This window comes from Salvelinus fontinalis, chromosome 11, assembly GCF_029448725.1.
Source record: "Salvelinus fontinalis isolate EN_2023a chromosome 11, ASM2944872v1, whole genome shotgun sequence".
Lineage (NCBI taxonomy): Eukaryota > Metazoa > Chordata > Actinopteri > Salmoniformes > Salmonidae > Salvelinus > Salvelinus fontinalis.
In genome coordinates this window covers 1445068-1461262 of record NC_074675.1, presented here as the reverse complement: position 1 = coordinate 1461262, position 16195 = coordinate 1445068, and the positions used below count along the sequence as shown (strand labels likewise).

Genomic DNA, 16195 nt, shown 5'->3' with positions numbered 1-16195 from the left:
AGGCCAAGTCAATTCAGGACATTTCTCTTCACCTGACCCTTGCTGACCTCTGGACAACGGGAGCGCGTCTAGGCAAGGCAAACAACCTGAGCGCGTCTAGGCCAGGCTAACAACCTGAGCGCGTCTAGGCCAGGCTAACAGCCTGAGCGCGTCTAGGCCAGGCTAACAGCCTGAGCGCGTCTAGGCCAGGCTAACAGCCTGAGCGCGTCTAGGCCAGGCTAACAGCCTGAGCGCGTCTAGGCCAGGCTAACAACCTGAGCGCGTCTAGGCCAGGCTAACAACCTGAGCGCGTCTAGGCCAGGCTAACAACCTGAGCGCGTCTAGGCCAGGCTAACAACCTGAGCGCGTCTAGGCCAGGCTAACAACCTGAGCGCGTCTAGGCCAGGCTAACAACCTGAGCGCGTCTAGGCCAGGCTAACAACCTGAGCGCGTCTAGGCCAGGCTAACAACCTGAGCGCGTCTAGGCCAGGCTAACAACCTGAGCGCGTCTAGGCCAGGCTAACAACCTGAGCGCGTCTAGGCCAGGCTAACAACCTGAGCGCGTCTAGGCCAGGCTAACAACCTGAGCGCGTCTAGGCCAGGCTAACAACCTGAGCGCGTCTAGGCCAGGCTAACAACCTGAGCGCGTCTAGGCCAGGCTAACAACCTGAGCGCGTCTAGGCCAGGCTAACAACCTGAGCGCGTCTAGGCCAGGCTAACAACCTGAGCGCGTCTAGGCCAGGCTAACAACCTGAGCGCGTCTAGGCCAGGCTAACAACCTGAGCGCGTCTAGGCCAGGCTAACAACCTGAGCGCGTCTAGGCCAGGCTAACAACCTGAGCGCGTCTAGGCCAGGCTGACAACCTGAGCGCGTCTAGGCCAGGCTGACAACCTGAGCGCGTCTAGGCCAGGCTAACAACCTGAGCGCGTCTAGGCCAGGCTAACAACCTGAGCGCGTCTAGGCCAGGCTAACAACCTGAGCGCGTCTAGGCCAGGCTAACAACCTGAGCGCGTCTAGGCTAAGCTAACAACCTGAGCGTGTCTAGGCTAAGCTAACAACCTGAGCGTGTCTAGGCTAAGCTAACAACCTGAGCGTGTCTAGGCTAAGCTAACAACCTGAGCGTGTCTAGGCTAAGCTAACAACCTGAGCCCAGTTTCCAGATAGCGATGGAATTTAGGCTTACGAGTGTTTTATCGATGCATCTTTCCTACAACGGCCAAAGTTGTAAAATGTTTCCCAAAACACCATGAAGAGAGAACGGTCACTAAGTGCGTCGTTGAGGCTTGGCTCAGTAGTGTCAAAAGGGTCTAATGCCTAGGATGACCTGAAGACAGGGTTCAGAACAGCTTGGCTCAGTAGTGGGAAAAGGGTCTGAGGCCTAGGATGGCCTGAAGACAGGGTTCAAAACAGCTTGGCTCAGTAGTGTGAAAGGGTCTGAGGCCTAGGATGACCTAAAGACATGGTTCAGAACAGCTTGGCTCAGTAGTGTGAAAGGGTCTGAGGCCTAGGATGGCCTGAAGACAGGGTTCAGAACAGCTTGGCTCAGTAGTGTGAAAAGGGTCTGAGGCCTAGGATGGCCTGAAGACAGGGTTCAGAACAGCTTGGCTCAGTAGTGTGAAAAGGGTCTGAGGCCTAGGATGGCCTGAAGACAGGGTTCAGAACAGCTTGGCTCAGTAGTGGGAAAAGGGTCTGAGGCCTAGGATGGCCTGAAGACAGGGTTCAGAACAGCTTGGCTCAGTAGTGTGAAAAGGGTCTGAGGCCTAGGATGGCCTGAAGACAGGGTTCAGAACAGCTTGGCTCAGTAGTGGGAAAAGGGTCTGAGGCCTAGGATGGCCTGAAGACAGGGTTCAGAACAGCTTGGCTCAGTAGTGTGAAAAGGGTCTGAGGCCTAGGATGGCCTGAAGACAGGGTTCAGAACAGCTTGGCTCAGTAGTGTGAAAAGGGTCTGAGGCCTAGGATGGCCTGAAGACAGGGTTCAGAACAGCTTGGCTCAGTAGTGTGAAAAGGGTCTGAGGCCTAGGATGGCCTGAAGACAGGGTTCAGAACAGCTTGGCTCAGTAGTGGGAAAAGGGTCTGAGGCCTAGGATGGCCTGAAGACAGGGTTCAGAACAGCTTGGCTCAGTAGTGTGAAAAGGGTCTGAGGCCTAGGATGGCCTGAAGACAGGGTTCAGAACAGCTTGGCTCAGTAGTGGGAAAAGGGTCTGAGGCCTAGGATGGCCTGAAGACAGGGTTCAGAACAGCTTGGCTCAGTAGTGTGAAAAGGGTCTGAGGCCTAGGATGGCCTGAAGACAGGGTTCAGAACAGCTTGGCTCAGTAGTGTGAAAAGGGTCTGAGGCCTAGGATGGCCTGAAGACAGGGTTCAGAACAGCTTGGCTCAGTAGTGTGAAAAGGGTCTGAGGCCTAGGATGGCCTGAAGACAGGGTTCAAAACAGCTTGGCTCAGTAGTGGGAAAAGGGTCTGAGGCCTAGGATGGCCTGAAGACAGGGTTCAGAACAGCTTGGCTCAGTAGTGTGAAAAGGGTCTGAGGCCTAGGATGACCTGAAGACAGGGTTCAGAACAGCTTGGGGTTGGCAAGAGTACTACACTACAACTAGCTTACATGACAGTAGAATTATGGGCTGGTGCCAAAGTTCACTCACAGTCTAGTCTGACTGCCTGTAGTGGTCTCTAAGTGGCTCATTTCATGGCTCATTTCAGAGGAAAGGGCAAACATGGCATAATATCTACTAGGGGCTGTCCAGGCAAATCTTCTCGTGTTGTCATTTCGGCTGATGTTTCCATGGCATCAATGGATGTTGACATTTAGGCTAGCCTAGGGTACGTCAACATCGGGACAGATCATGATCATTAATAAAAGATTGAACACTAGGCCTGTGTGTTTACTGGGCTTGTTTAGGCTACCATATTATTTGGACACTAAAGTGGCCTACTAAACTAGGTAAATAGATTGTAAGCAACAGTTTATGACATCGTCATAATCAGTGTTAGGATTAGTTACTTGAAAAAGTAATATTACTTGTTACATTTAACTAAATGTAAATGCATTACTTTACAATATTACTTTGTGTGGAAAGTAATGTGTTATATTACTGTGTTACTTTCATGAGAAAAAAAACCCTCACTGTTTGATAGTGGGAGGGAGCAAGGAAAACCGCTCGCTCGACCAAAGACAGGCTACTTACCAACTCAGGTTTGATCACTAGTTCCTCCTTTGATCTGTGCTGCTGCTTTCTGTTCTAGTCTACAAGTTCTGCCCTATCATATGGGCTGCTTAATTAGCCATTTCCAGTGCCTTCGGAAAGCATTCAGACCCATTGACCTTTCCAAATTTAGTTACGTTACAGCTTTATTCTAAAATGGAGTCAAAAAAAGATATACTCAGCAATCTACACAAAATATCTCATCATGACATCACAATACCCCATCATGACACCACAATACCCCATCATGACATCACAATACCCCATAATGACATCACAATACCCCATAATGACAAAGCCAAAAAACGTTTTTAGAATTTTATGCAAATGTAGCCTTATTTACATAAGTATTCAGACCCTTTGCTATGAGACTCAAAATTGAGCACAGGTGCATCCTGTTTCCAGGATCCACAACACCGGTCATTATAGGCCATCATTATCTATCCATTGAACTTTGTTTTACACTGATCACACATTGTATTTCTCAAACAAACCATTACCTAATAAACTTATATTGTTTTACCTTTATTTAACTAGGCAAGTCAGTTAAGAACAAATTCTTATTTTCAATGACAGCCTAGGAGCAGTGGGTTAACTGCCTTGTTCAGGGGCAGAACGACAGATGTTAACCATGTCAGCTTGGGGATTCGATCTTCCAACCTTTCGTTTACAAGTCCAACGCTCTAACCACTAGGATACCTAGTTGTACAACATATCATTGTCCCCCATGATGAAATCGGGGAGGCAACTGTGGATCTGTCTCCGTCCATTAGTACATTAGTCACACGCAATCTCAGACAGCACTGGCACGATTTTGACAAAACTTGGGTGAAATTATGAGTTTTTCCATAGAGATCCAGCATTCATTAAATGACGCTGATTGGCCCTAGGCGGGAGCTATAGTAATTTCCTGAAACGTGTTGGTCACAAGCCATCTCAATTGGCCCAAGGGGAGGGGAGTGCATGTGGGGGACGGCATGTTTACTGATGCCTTGTTTTCTGTTAATTTAGGTTGTTTGTAAATAGACAATAGTTGACATATTATTCTTGTTTCTAAGTATTGTTTGAGTTTTTTTGTGTGTATAAAAGCCAGCAGCATCCCACCTCTGGAGCTAAGCAGGGTTGGTCCTGGTCGGTCCATGGATGGGAGACCAGATGCTGCTGAAAGTGGTGTTGGAGGGCCAGTAGGAGGCACCATTTCCTCTGGTGTAAAAACAAAAAAAACATATCCCAATGCCCCAGGGCAGTGATTGGGGACATTGCCCTGTGAAGGGCGTCATCTTTCAGATGGGACGTTAAACGGGTATCCTGACTATGTAGTCACTAAAGATCCCATGGCACTTATGGTAAGATTAGGGGTGTTAACCCTCGGTCTCCTAGCTAAAATCTGGCCTTCATACCATCATGGGCCCCTAATCATCCCCAAATTCCAATTGGCTCATTCATCCCCCCCTCCTCTGCCCTGTAACTATGCCCCTGTAAATGAGAATGTGGACTCTTGAAAATGAGAATATGCATCTGAAAAGATTTTATCCTGCAAAATGTCTAATAAATGAATAACAGTCTCTTGCTGCCTATTGTATCTCAGGAAACTGTGCAATGACCACACAGTGAACAGGAAATAAAGCAGGACCAAGGTGGAAATTATAGTTGGTTCACACACAAGCAGTGTCACAACTGTTTTATGCCTGAGCGTGTAGTTTCAAAGGGGGGGCTTTCCAAATATTAAAATGATGTTCGCTGGGAAATAGCAGTTTCAAGTTGGCCATTCAAGACAGGTTTACCACATTTTTACTTTGACCACAGAGGATTGACAGCAAAGAATGACTAATATTCACTTTGCACTGACAAGAGAGACCTACCAGTCAACTGTGAGAGAGTCCACAAGCAAGGGCAAGCTCCCGGAGAGATTATATTGGTATTTGTAATACGGGTGTGATACCAGCCTGTTGGCATCACAGCTGCCCTTTTAACCACAATTACCTTGCTTAGTGGGTGTGAGATTAGAGCACCATCGTCATGAGGAGACTGACTGTAGCCTAGCCTACTGCTGTCAATGAGCTGGCACTGAAAGTCTGTTTACTTAGTCATCACACAATAATAATGTAGGCCTACTACTGTAAACAAAACAATAACAGCACTACTGAAAAAGAGACAATGGTCACCTGACAACTAGGCCTATTGCAATAGGCCTTGAAACAACTGTTTGATACACCGGAACTGCCGATAGGTCGTTATCACAGTGGGAGGAGGGTCCTTCTCCTGCTAGAACAAAAGCAGTACCTGCGGCGTGCCGACCCAGTGGCGACCAACCTATCACAATGCTTGTCAGTGGCCAACAAGTTGACTTTGAGCCAATCAGAGAGCATGTAAAATGTAAAAGTTAACTAAAAGAGGCCATTTTCTCTGTACATCCACGGATGAGCCAATCACACTTCATATGCTACATAGCTAGCTACCATCACACAGCCTAAATACAGACAACACTAAATGCTTCCTCCAAGCCAGCTAACCACTGTAGCTAGTTGACATAATTAAATCACAATGGACTAGCTAATTTCCATGAAACAGCTGCCGAGTTAGTGCAGTGTCCTTAGCTTGCTAGCAATGTTGTGCCAGCTAGCGAATATGCTATGGAGTATGTTATGGAGAGTGAATTAAAATGTTTATTTGTCATCTTGCTAGGTAGTTATCTAGCTGTGGCCATCTGGCTAGTATAAACAAGGGCTTTCTACAAAAAATGGCAACATTAGCGCAGACAGCTTGGATTCTAGACCACAAGCAATACGCACGGATATGCATTGCCAAACAATGCCACTACCACCTTCTGGTTTGGAGTATTTTAACAAGGCTGAGTGGATGACGACTTCCAATGTCGTTGCTGTGTGAACACAAAAGAGATTGAGTGACGACAGTCAGAGGTGCCAAGTACTGTCTCCGGGAATCATTTGACAATCCTACCGGAGTGTCTGAGCTTGAAGAGTCAAAGCTCACTGGCAGTGCAGTAGAGCGCAAACTCTAGTCTAGAGGTCTTCACAAATATACCCGAAACCCATTACCCCGAGAAGGAACTAGGATCTGTGTGAAAATATGTGAAATGCCGACTAAATATGAAATTATACTCGAAGAAGAAAATATCCAGATTAAAATCACTTTTTCTGCGCATGGCAGAGTTGGTTCAGGTTCTTTCAATATATGAATCCCTATCCTCCGCCTGTCTCTGTCTGGCTTGAGCTCTCCCTACAGGGAACTGTCTCTGTCTGGCTTGAGCTCTCCCTACAGGGAACTGTCTCTGTCTGGCTTGAGCTCTCCCTACAGGGAACTGTCTCTGTCTGGCTTGAGCTCTCCCTACAGGGAACTGTCTCTGTCTGGCTTGAGCTCTCCCTACAGGGAACTGTCTCTGTCTGGCTTGAGCTCTCCCTACAGGGAACTGTCTCTGTCTGGCTTGAGCTCTCCCTACAGGGAACTGTCTCTGTCTGGCTTGAGCTCTCCCTACAGGGAACTGTCTCTGTCTGGCTTGAGCTCTCCCTACAGGGAACTGTCTCTGTCTGGCTTGAGCTCTCCCTACAGGGAACTGTCTCTGTCTGGCTTGAGCTCTCCCTACAGGGAACTGTCTCTGTCTGGCTTGAGCTCTCCCTACAGGGAACTTGCGACATTGTTTCAACTGGGCCGCTTGGGCCCTCACTTTCTCCCGTTCCAATGATGCGCTCAGGACAGACAGTTGTATTTGTGCAAAGGATAAGTGTTAAGGTAGCCTATTTTATGACCAGTTTCCAGTGGCGATATGGGTTTCAGAAATATGATGCTAATTCACACCGAGGCACGATGGTTAGGTCTATCAAGAAGGAGTGTTGAAAAGATTTTTTGAATACAGTAAGGAACTATTTGCAATGGAGGCATTGACATACTGTGATGCAAAAAAATACTCAGAAGCTTCGCAGCTCAAGTTATGGTGCGTTAATGAGAAATACTATCAGACATCACCAAATGGAAACTTTTAGACCTATAGGCCTACATCTGCACGCAGGCCAGGTACTTTATGCGTGCTCAAGCAAAATATATTAAAACAAATAGACATTAAAAAGTGTAAACTCAAACAATTAAATAATGAATGTGCACGAATTAGCAGGTGACAGAGCGCATTCTGTAGAGAGATACACAGGTGCATCTCCACCACACACCCTGTCCCTTCTTGTCCCAACATTCTGTAGAGAGACACACAGGTACATCTCCACCACACACCCTGTCCCTTCTTGTCCCAACATTCTGTAGAGAGACACACAGGTACATCTCCACCACACACCCTGTCCCTTCTTGTCCCAACATTCTGTAGAGAGACACACAGGTACATCTCCACCACACACCCTGTCCCTTCTTGTCCCAACATTCTGTAGAGAGACACACAGGTACATCTCCACCACACACCCTGTCCCTTCTTGTCCCAACATTCTGTAGAGAGACACACAGGTGCATCTCCACCACACACCCTGTCCCTTCTTGTCCCAACATTCTGTAGAGAGACACACAGGTACATCTCCACCACACACCCTGTCCCTTCTTGTCCCAACATTCTGTAGAGAGACACACAGGTGCATCTCCACCACACACCCTGTCCCTTCTTGTCCCAACATTCTGTAGAGAGACACACAGGCACATCTCCATCACACACCCTGTCCCTTCTTGTCCCAACATTCTGTAGAGAGACACACAGGTACATCTCCACCACACACCCTGTCCCTTCTTGTCCCAACATTCTGTAGAGAGACACACAGGTGCATCTCCACCACACACCCTGTCCCTTCTTGTCCCAACATTCTGTAGAGAGACACACAGGCACATCTCCATCACACACCCTGTCCCTTCTTGTCCCAACATTCTGTAGAGAGACACACAGGTACATCTCCACCACACACCCTGTCCCTTCTTGTCCCAACATTCTGTAGAGACACACAGGTACATCTCCACCACACACCCTGTCCCTTCTTGTCCCAACATTCTGTAGAGAGACACACAGGCACATCTCCATCACACACCCTGTCCCTTCTTGTCCCAACATTCTGTAGAGAGACACACAGGTGCATCTCCACCACACACCCTGTCCCTTCTTGTCCCAACATTCTGTAGAGAGACACGCAGGTGCCTCTCCACCACACACCCTGTCCCTTCTTGTCCCAACATTCTGTAGAGAGACACACAGGTGCATCTCCACCACACACCCTGTCCCTTCTTGTCCCAACATTCTGTAGAGAGACACGCAGGTGCCTCTCCACCACACACCCTGTCCCTTCTTGTCCCAACATTCTGTAGAGAGACACACAGGTACATCTCCACCACACACCCTGTCCCTTCTTGTCCCAACATTCTGTAGAGAGACACGCAGGTACATCTCCACCACACACCCTGTCCCTTCTTGTCCCAACATTCTGTAGAGAGACACACAGGTACATCTCCACCACACACCCTGTCCCTTCTTGTCCCAACATTCTGTAGAGAGACACACAGGTACATCTCCACCACACACCCTGTCCCTTCTTGTCCCAACATTCTGTAGAGAGACACACAGGTACATCTCCACCACACACCCTGTCCCTTCTTGTCCCAACATTCTGTAGAGACACGCAGGTACATCTCCACCACACACCCTGTCCCTTCTTGTCCCAACATTCTGTAGAGAGACACACAGGTACATCTCCACCACACACCCTGTCCCTTCTTGTCCCAACATTCTGTAGAGAGATACGCAGGTACATCTCCACCACACACCCTGTCCCTTCTTGTCCCAACATTCTGTAGAGACACACACAGGTGCATCTCCACCACACACCCTGTCCCTTCTTGTCCCAACATTCTGTAGAGAGACACACAGGTACATCTCCACCACACACCCTGTCCCTTCTTGTCCCAACATTCTGTAGAGACACACAGGTACATCTCCACCACACACCCTGTCCCTTCTTGTCCCAACATTCTGTAGAGAGACACACAGGTACATCTCCACCACACACCCTGTCCCTTCTTGTCCCAACATTCTGTAGAGACACGCAGGTACATCTCCACCACACACCCTGTCCCTTCTTGTCCCAACATTCTGTAGAGAGACACACAGGTGCATCTCCACCACACACCCTGTCCCTTCTTGTCCCAACATTTTAAATTCTGGATGTCATTTATGAAAATACTAAACAACAAACCAATTATTTTAAATACATCTAAAAACACATGTGCAACATTAACATTCACTGCCAGACAAGTCAAAACTACACAACTAAAATGTGTAAAGTGTTGAAATAAAAGACCCCTGAAAATGTCCATACACACAAAAAGATTCTCAAATTTGTTTCCATCCCTGTTAGTGAGCATTTCTTCTTTGTCAAAATAATCCATCCAGCTAACAGGTGTGGCATATCAAGAAGCTGATTAAACAAGTTCACCTTGTGCTGTGGACAATAAAAGGCCACTAAAATATGTAGTTATGCCACAGAGGTCTCAAGTTGAGGTTATGTGCTACTGGCAAGCAGGAATGTCCACCAAAGATGTTGCATTATTTCATTCCCAGTCATGTGAAATCCATAGATAAGGACCTAATAAATTACTTAAATGAACTTTAACTCGTTAAAATCTTTGAAATTGTTGCGTTGATATTTTTCAGTATATTTTGCTTGCTTTTGTGTAAATAAAACAGCATTTTAAATCTTTTGGTTGCGATACAGACCCTGGTCCATCTCAGATCCAATACTGATTTTGAAGAAGAAGAAATGACTGCGTCCTGTCTTTCTCGGATGGGAATTTCACAGATCCAATTCAGTTTGGAGCTCATTTTCAGGACCCGAGAAGACCACTTCTCTAGTCTCTAAGACTCGAGGCCCACTGGCAGTGCAGCAGTGAACCACCTTCCTATTCAGCTCCTCTCATCATTGCCTTGAGTAATAAACACCCTCTTGGGATGTCCTGGTAGGAAATGACAAGGAGTTATGCTGCCTCTTCTTTCAGGAGAGCAATAAACACAGGCCATTCTAAGTTCATAACTAACCTACCGGTAAGCCAACTTCGCTACAGTTGAACACTTTCCAGAGAGCCAGCAACAGGTTTAACTGTTTGCAGTAATGCAAAGTACAAAGAAATTGCTTAGTACACTAGTTAAGACTGCTTGACAGCAACTGTGATCGTAGAGGATTGAATTTGATACCCTAGTAATGTGTGATTATGTGTCAGCACAATCGTATTGATTCATAGAAGAAGATACGTTTGGTAACAGCACTGGAAAGGCCTACTAGAAACACCTAGAACCCTTATCACGTCCGGCAATTCAAAACAACATATTGTGCAACCTACTGCTATGAGAAGCCCTGTACTTACTGACAGATCCGGTCTGTGTTGTCCATCTCAATGCGATTTTAGGTGTGGAGTAAACTTGCCCTTTCTCTACTCTGCATAAATGCTATGTCATAGTAGTTCATTCCTTGTTCAGTTCAGTCAAGTGTCCTGCAGGGCCACGTTTGGGGCAGCTGGCGAAGCTTTCTGACCACCGGACAGGAAGTTAAACCTGGGTGCTGGTTGTTGTTGTTTTGGTTACTCTGTGAGTGGGCTACTTCCTGTTCATTGGGGCGAATTCACCTCTACCACATTCACGTTGAAAAACACTTGTTTCATGATGAATAGCACCAATGTATAGTTGAGATAAAGCTTTTAGATCGCTTATTTTTAAAGCTGTGACAGTTGGCTACTATGAAAGCTAGCTAACTACAATAGCTATCGGGCGTTAGTCAATTTAGTTGGCAGGCTTATCGTTATTAGAATACATTATCGTTTTCCCAGAATTGTTAGCTAGCTAGCCGTCTTGGTAAACACCCTAAATAACCATGTTGAACAGGTTGCAGTGACTTGTAGTGGACTGCCAGAAACTAGCTAACGTTAGCTAGCTGCGACACAGATGAATGACTGTTGGTGTTAGTGACAGGCTATCACTAGCAGCTAGGGTAACGTTAGCTAGCTCGCCTTTTCTATTTTCTACATAGCACATTTAACCCTTTGTAGTCTGGACAAGATTGAATCACACATCCAGTTAGCCACGTAATCAACGTACCTGAAGTGTGGTGATGTGTTTGTCGTTGAATTTATTTTCACAATACCGCAACACGAGCGATGTCTTGCCGACACAGCCCTCTCCCAACAAAACCACCTTGAAAGAGTAGGTTTTGTTGCCTGCTCCGCCGCCAGCCGCCATGGTGAAATAAATATGATTAGGAATATAAGTAGCCCAGTCGAAGTATCTCCCTCTAATCACATTAGATGACTCAAATCGAAATCAAGAAGTCGAGGACACGAATCCCCTGCGAATCAGAATTGGAACAAATCTCACTCGCCCAGCTCTTGTAGACCAAACTGATTTCCCCCACCCTAAGCTCGCTGGTTCGCTCTGCTCTCCCCTCTCAACCCCTACTAATGGCGTCTCTTTCTACGTCATGCTATGGGATCATATGATGAACTGGACAGCAACAATCGAAAGTGCTGGAGCTGAACAGAGGCTCAGTCTATTTTCCCAATGGATCATCAAGCATAATATATGTTAGAGTAAAGAATACAGAAATTAGGACATTTAGAAAAACTGTAAACAAAATAAGACAGTTTGAAAGACTAAAAGTAAGAAGCCCAGAAGCCAGTATAATAACTCCTGAAAACAGAATATTGTTTTGACTGATAGGTTATCATTATTGTGGTTGGTTGGTTTACCAGGATCATTATCACTGCAAGACCCTCCCGAGTGAGAATAATTTGTCACACATAAATCATGAGGAATCTATTTATCCTCTGAGCCATATGGCAGTGCTGTTTTATTTATGCATTTCTGACAAATCTACTTATTTTCACATAAAATTATCATAATTCTTGAAAGGCTCCCAGAACAAGATGCGGAAATCCCCCATGCTGTACATACACACAGTGAGCGAAGACTTGAATCTTCGTTTCAGAAAGAAGAATGCTTGTTTTGTTCAAACTTGACCCATTTCTGTTTCTACTAGAGACGTAAGGGGTCATTTTCTGAATGTCTACCCTAATCTTAACTAGATAACGATCATACTTCAAAAAATCTAAGGCACTGTTGTGGAAAAGTTAAAACGCCTTTCTTTTAGCAGCTATCGCATAGCAAAAAAAAATTAAGCGCACCAACGACGAGCGGCTCACCGGCCTTGTTCAGGGTCTCATGTGAGTCGCAACGCGCTGGTGGGACTTCTGGTCAAATTGGTATTGAAATGATCTCTAGGACATATCAAACCAAACAGAGCTTCACTACAGCCTTATCCAACACTAGTTACGGTCACAACAAACCTCTTGATTATCACCTTCCAATGGAAAAAACAAACGTAAGACAGGAATTGTCATACATGCCTGATGACTCAGTCACACAAGTCATCTCGTCCATATCAAATATGTTTATTGAAAGCAGTGAGCCAAGTCCTTTTTTTGCTAGTTACATATTGAAAACTGAGCAACATAAAGCCAATGTACAAACAGAATATAAAGTAGTCTACTTAATGTTTTTAAACCATGGAAGTCAACCTGTGCAAAGGGCATACATACAGAACACTTGTTTGAGATAACACCCCCACCACTTAAAGCAGTGTACAATAAACAGCATAAGTCCTCTAAAGTGCAAATAGCATTAAACATTCACAAGAAAAACACAAACAGTGTGATTTAGATGAAGAATATAACAACCCCCCCACATATACACCCATATTAATGAAGAATATAACCCCCCCCCATATATACCATATTACTGAGGAATATAACCCCCCTCCATATACACCATATTAATGAAGAATATAACCCCCCTCCATATACACCATATTAATGAAGAATATAACCCCCCCCCATATATACCATATTACTGAGGAATATAACCCCCCTCCATATACACCATATTACTGAGGAATATAACCCCCCTCCATATACACCATATTAATGAAGAATATAACCCCCCCATATACACCATATTGCATAATGGATCAATAAAGTGTGAGCAGCTTGGTTAGTAAGAACATCTTAAGACAGTATAATGTCAGGAAAGTGTCAATGATTGATTGATCTGACCATCTTAGCAGAGAGAGGAATACCGTAAAGACATCACACTGTACATAAAAAGGTCATTCATTTATTTGCAGTGTTCTCTTTTGCTTCCCGTCTGGGTCTGGGAGATGACGGTCTGGAATCAAGAATAAACAAATGTAAAAATGGCATTTAGACTACACAGCCTGCTCCAGTTACAGAAAGGGGGTAAACTTAATTTAGTCAAATGCACATACTCCAAATGTCAGTCAAATGAAACAAAAACAAATAACATTTGTCTGACAGAGACATTTTAATTATACTTACATGTCCTTGATAGCTTTCTTCATGAGCTGTCTTGTACATGGGGACATCACATTGTCTGTTGGACTCCTTATTGCAGACCTACATTGCCACACAAGGCAATAGAGAAAGAGAGTGAGAGTAGCGCAAGAAAGAGAGCAAGAGAATATATCAAGCAATCATCCAACTAGTGAATGCCAAATTACAGATGAGGTACTTCTTGATGCAATTAAAGCCTTTAAGTCCGGGAAAACTCAAGGGCGGGATGGCATACCAGTGGAGGTATACCAAACCTTTTTTGATATACTCAGAGGACCATTATTAGCATGTTTTAACCACTTCTATATACACATGGTATCAGATACTCAACAAGGTCTGATTACATTATTATTGAAACAGGAGCCATGTGGTATATATAAAGATCCAGTCCATTTAAAAAGAATTGGTGGCCTCTTACACTTCAGTGTTGTGACGCAAAAATTCAAGCAAAATGCTTAGCGCATAGAATTAAAAAAGGTATTGCCAGATATTATTCATCCTAATCAAACAGTTTTTTTTTTGTTTTTTTTACACGGACAATATATTGGAGATAATATAAGAGAAGTACTGGAAACAATAGAACACTATGAAAACCAGGCCTGGTTTCCCAGATTTTTCATAACCGACTTTGAAAAGGCTTTTAATAAAGTACGACTGAAGTTTATATATAAATGCCTGGATTATTTCAATTTTTGAGAATCTTTTATAAAATGGGTTAAAGTTATGTATAGTAACCCTAGGTGTAAAATAGTAAATAATGGCTACTTCTCAGAAAGTTTTTAAAAAAACTGTCAAGAGAGGTAAAACAAGATTGTCCACTATCAGCATATCTATTTATTATTGCCATCGAAATGTTAGTTGTTAAAAAAAATCAGATCCAACAATAATATTAAGGGTTTAGAAATCCAGGGTGTGACGACCCTCTCACTCGGTCTGTCGAAGTTGTAAGAATGTCTCACCCCATGTTCAAGAATGGCCTTTTCCCCACTTTATTCATATTACAACCTCACTTCCGGCTATTTGAAAACGAAATCCTCTCCAAAATATTGTTTTTTTTTTTTTTTTAAACAAGCCATAGAAAATTGGTTGGAATTTCAGTTTAATCCACCAGACAGAACAAATAGTACAACAAAGTGGTTAAACTCAAATATAGTAATTGATAAAAAAATTAAAAAAAATAAAAAGCTGATAAAAATATATAATATTTGTAAATTATATCATAAATAGAACTGGTGGAGTTGTCACATATGCAGCTAACAAAAATGCATGGAAATGTCTGCTCTACCCAAAATTACAACCAACTAATTACAGCACTACCGCAAAAAGGGAAGAGGCAAGTGGAAGCTGGAAAAAGTAATGCAAAGGGTAGCTACTTTGAAGAATCTCAAATATATTTTGATTTGTTTAACTCTTTTTTTGGTTACTACATGATACCATGTGTGTTATTTCATAGTTTTTCTACAATGTAGAAAACAGAAATATAAAGAAGAACCCTGGAATGAATAGGTGTGTCTAAACTTTTGACTGGTACTGTATATGCATTGGTATGTATGCATGTGTATTTGTATTTACAAACAAAATATATGTGGGGGATTGGAAATTATGCAGAACAATTACATTGATGGAAGCTACAATACTAAAGCTGATCTACCCCCTTAAAAAATAAAATATATAACATACCACTAGTTTACAGGCAGCACACCAACATTCCTCCATAGGGGTTTTCACATAAGATCACTTCTTGGATCAATGAAAACTGTCCATCATTTAATTAGATCGGATTTAAAATTCATAAAAAGTATATTACCATACAATTAACGCAGCTTGGGTGTATTTGAACTTAGACTATGTGTGTATAGATGGCCTCCCGAGTGGCGCAGCGGTCTGAGGCACTGCATCTCAGTGCCAGAGGCGTCACTACAGACCCTGGTTTGATCCCGGGATGTATCACAACCAGCCGTAATCGGGAGTCCCATAGGGCGGGCCTTACTTTTTAAAAACCATTTATCGAGCAAACGGAAAGAACAGCAGCTATGTTTGGCTACATACGGACCGTTAGTGGAATTCCCGCCAGAGAGTAACGGTTAATGTGATTGGATGTTTATCATTTGACTAGGCTACATGTATTTGACATTGTGTTGTTATTCCGCTGAACATTAGATGGTTTCATTTTATTTTGGGCAGTGAAACGAGGCTACTCAGGCGAGAAAAAAAACTCACCCAAATGTACAGCCCCGTTGGAAAATATAAATTGACCATTTGAAAATGTGAAGATTTTAAAAAACAACCCTCTGGCTTTGACTAGCTAGAAGGGATTCCAGCTTTTGTCAAATTAACGTCAGATTTTACTTTTGCGTAGCAAGTTAGGAGAACTTACACAGCAGGGTAGTTAAAGGATAATTACAGTAGCAGGTTAGGAGAATTAGGTTAAGAAAAGGGTTACGGTTAGCTAAATTGCTAATAAATATACACTGCTCAAAAAAATAAAGGGAACACTTAAACAACACAATGTAACTCCAAGTCAATCACACTTCTGTGAAATCAAACTGTCCACTTAGGAAGCAACACTGATTGACAATACATTTCACATGCTGTTGTGCAAATGGAATAGACAAAAGGTGGAAATT

At 44.0% G+C, this 16195-nt stretch overlaps 1 protein-coding gene across 1 annotated transcript in view; it reads right to left on the bottom strand.

The window, feature by feature from the left end:
- Nucleotides 1-11639, bottom strand: part of LOC129864863 (ras-related protein Rab-21) — a 36662-nt gene extending 25023 nt beyond the window's left edge. Inside the window, exon 1 of the mRNA XM_055937156.1 lies at nt 11263-11639. Coding sequence (XP_055793131.1) covers nt 11263-11403 — 141 coding nt within the window. The 5' untranslated portion in view covers nt 11404-11639. The remainder of the gene's footprint in view (nt 1-11262) is intronic.
- Nucleotides 11640-16195: the final 4556 nt, after the last annotated feature.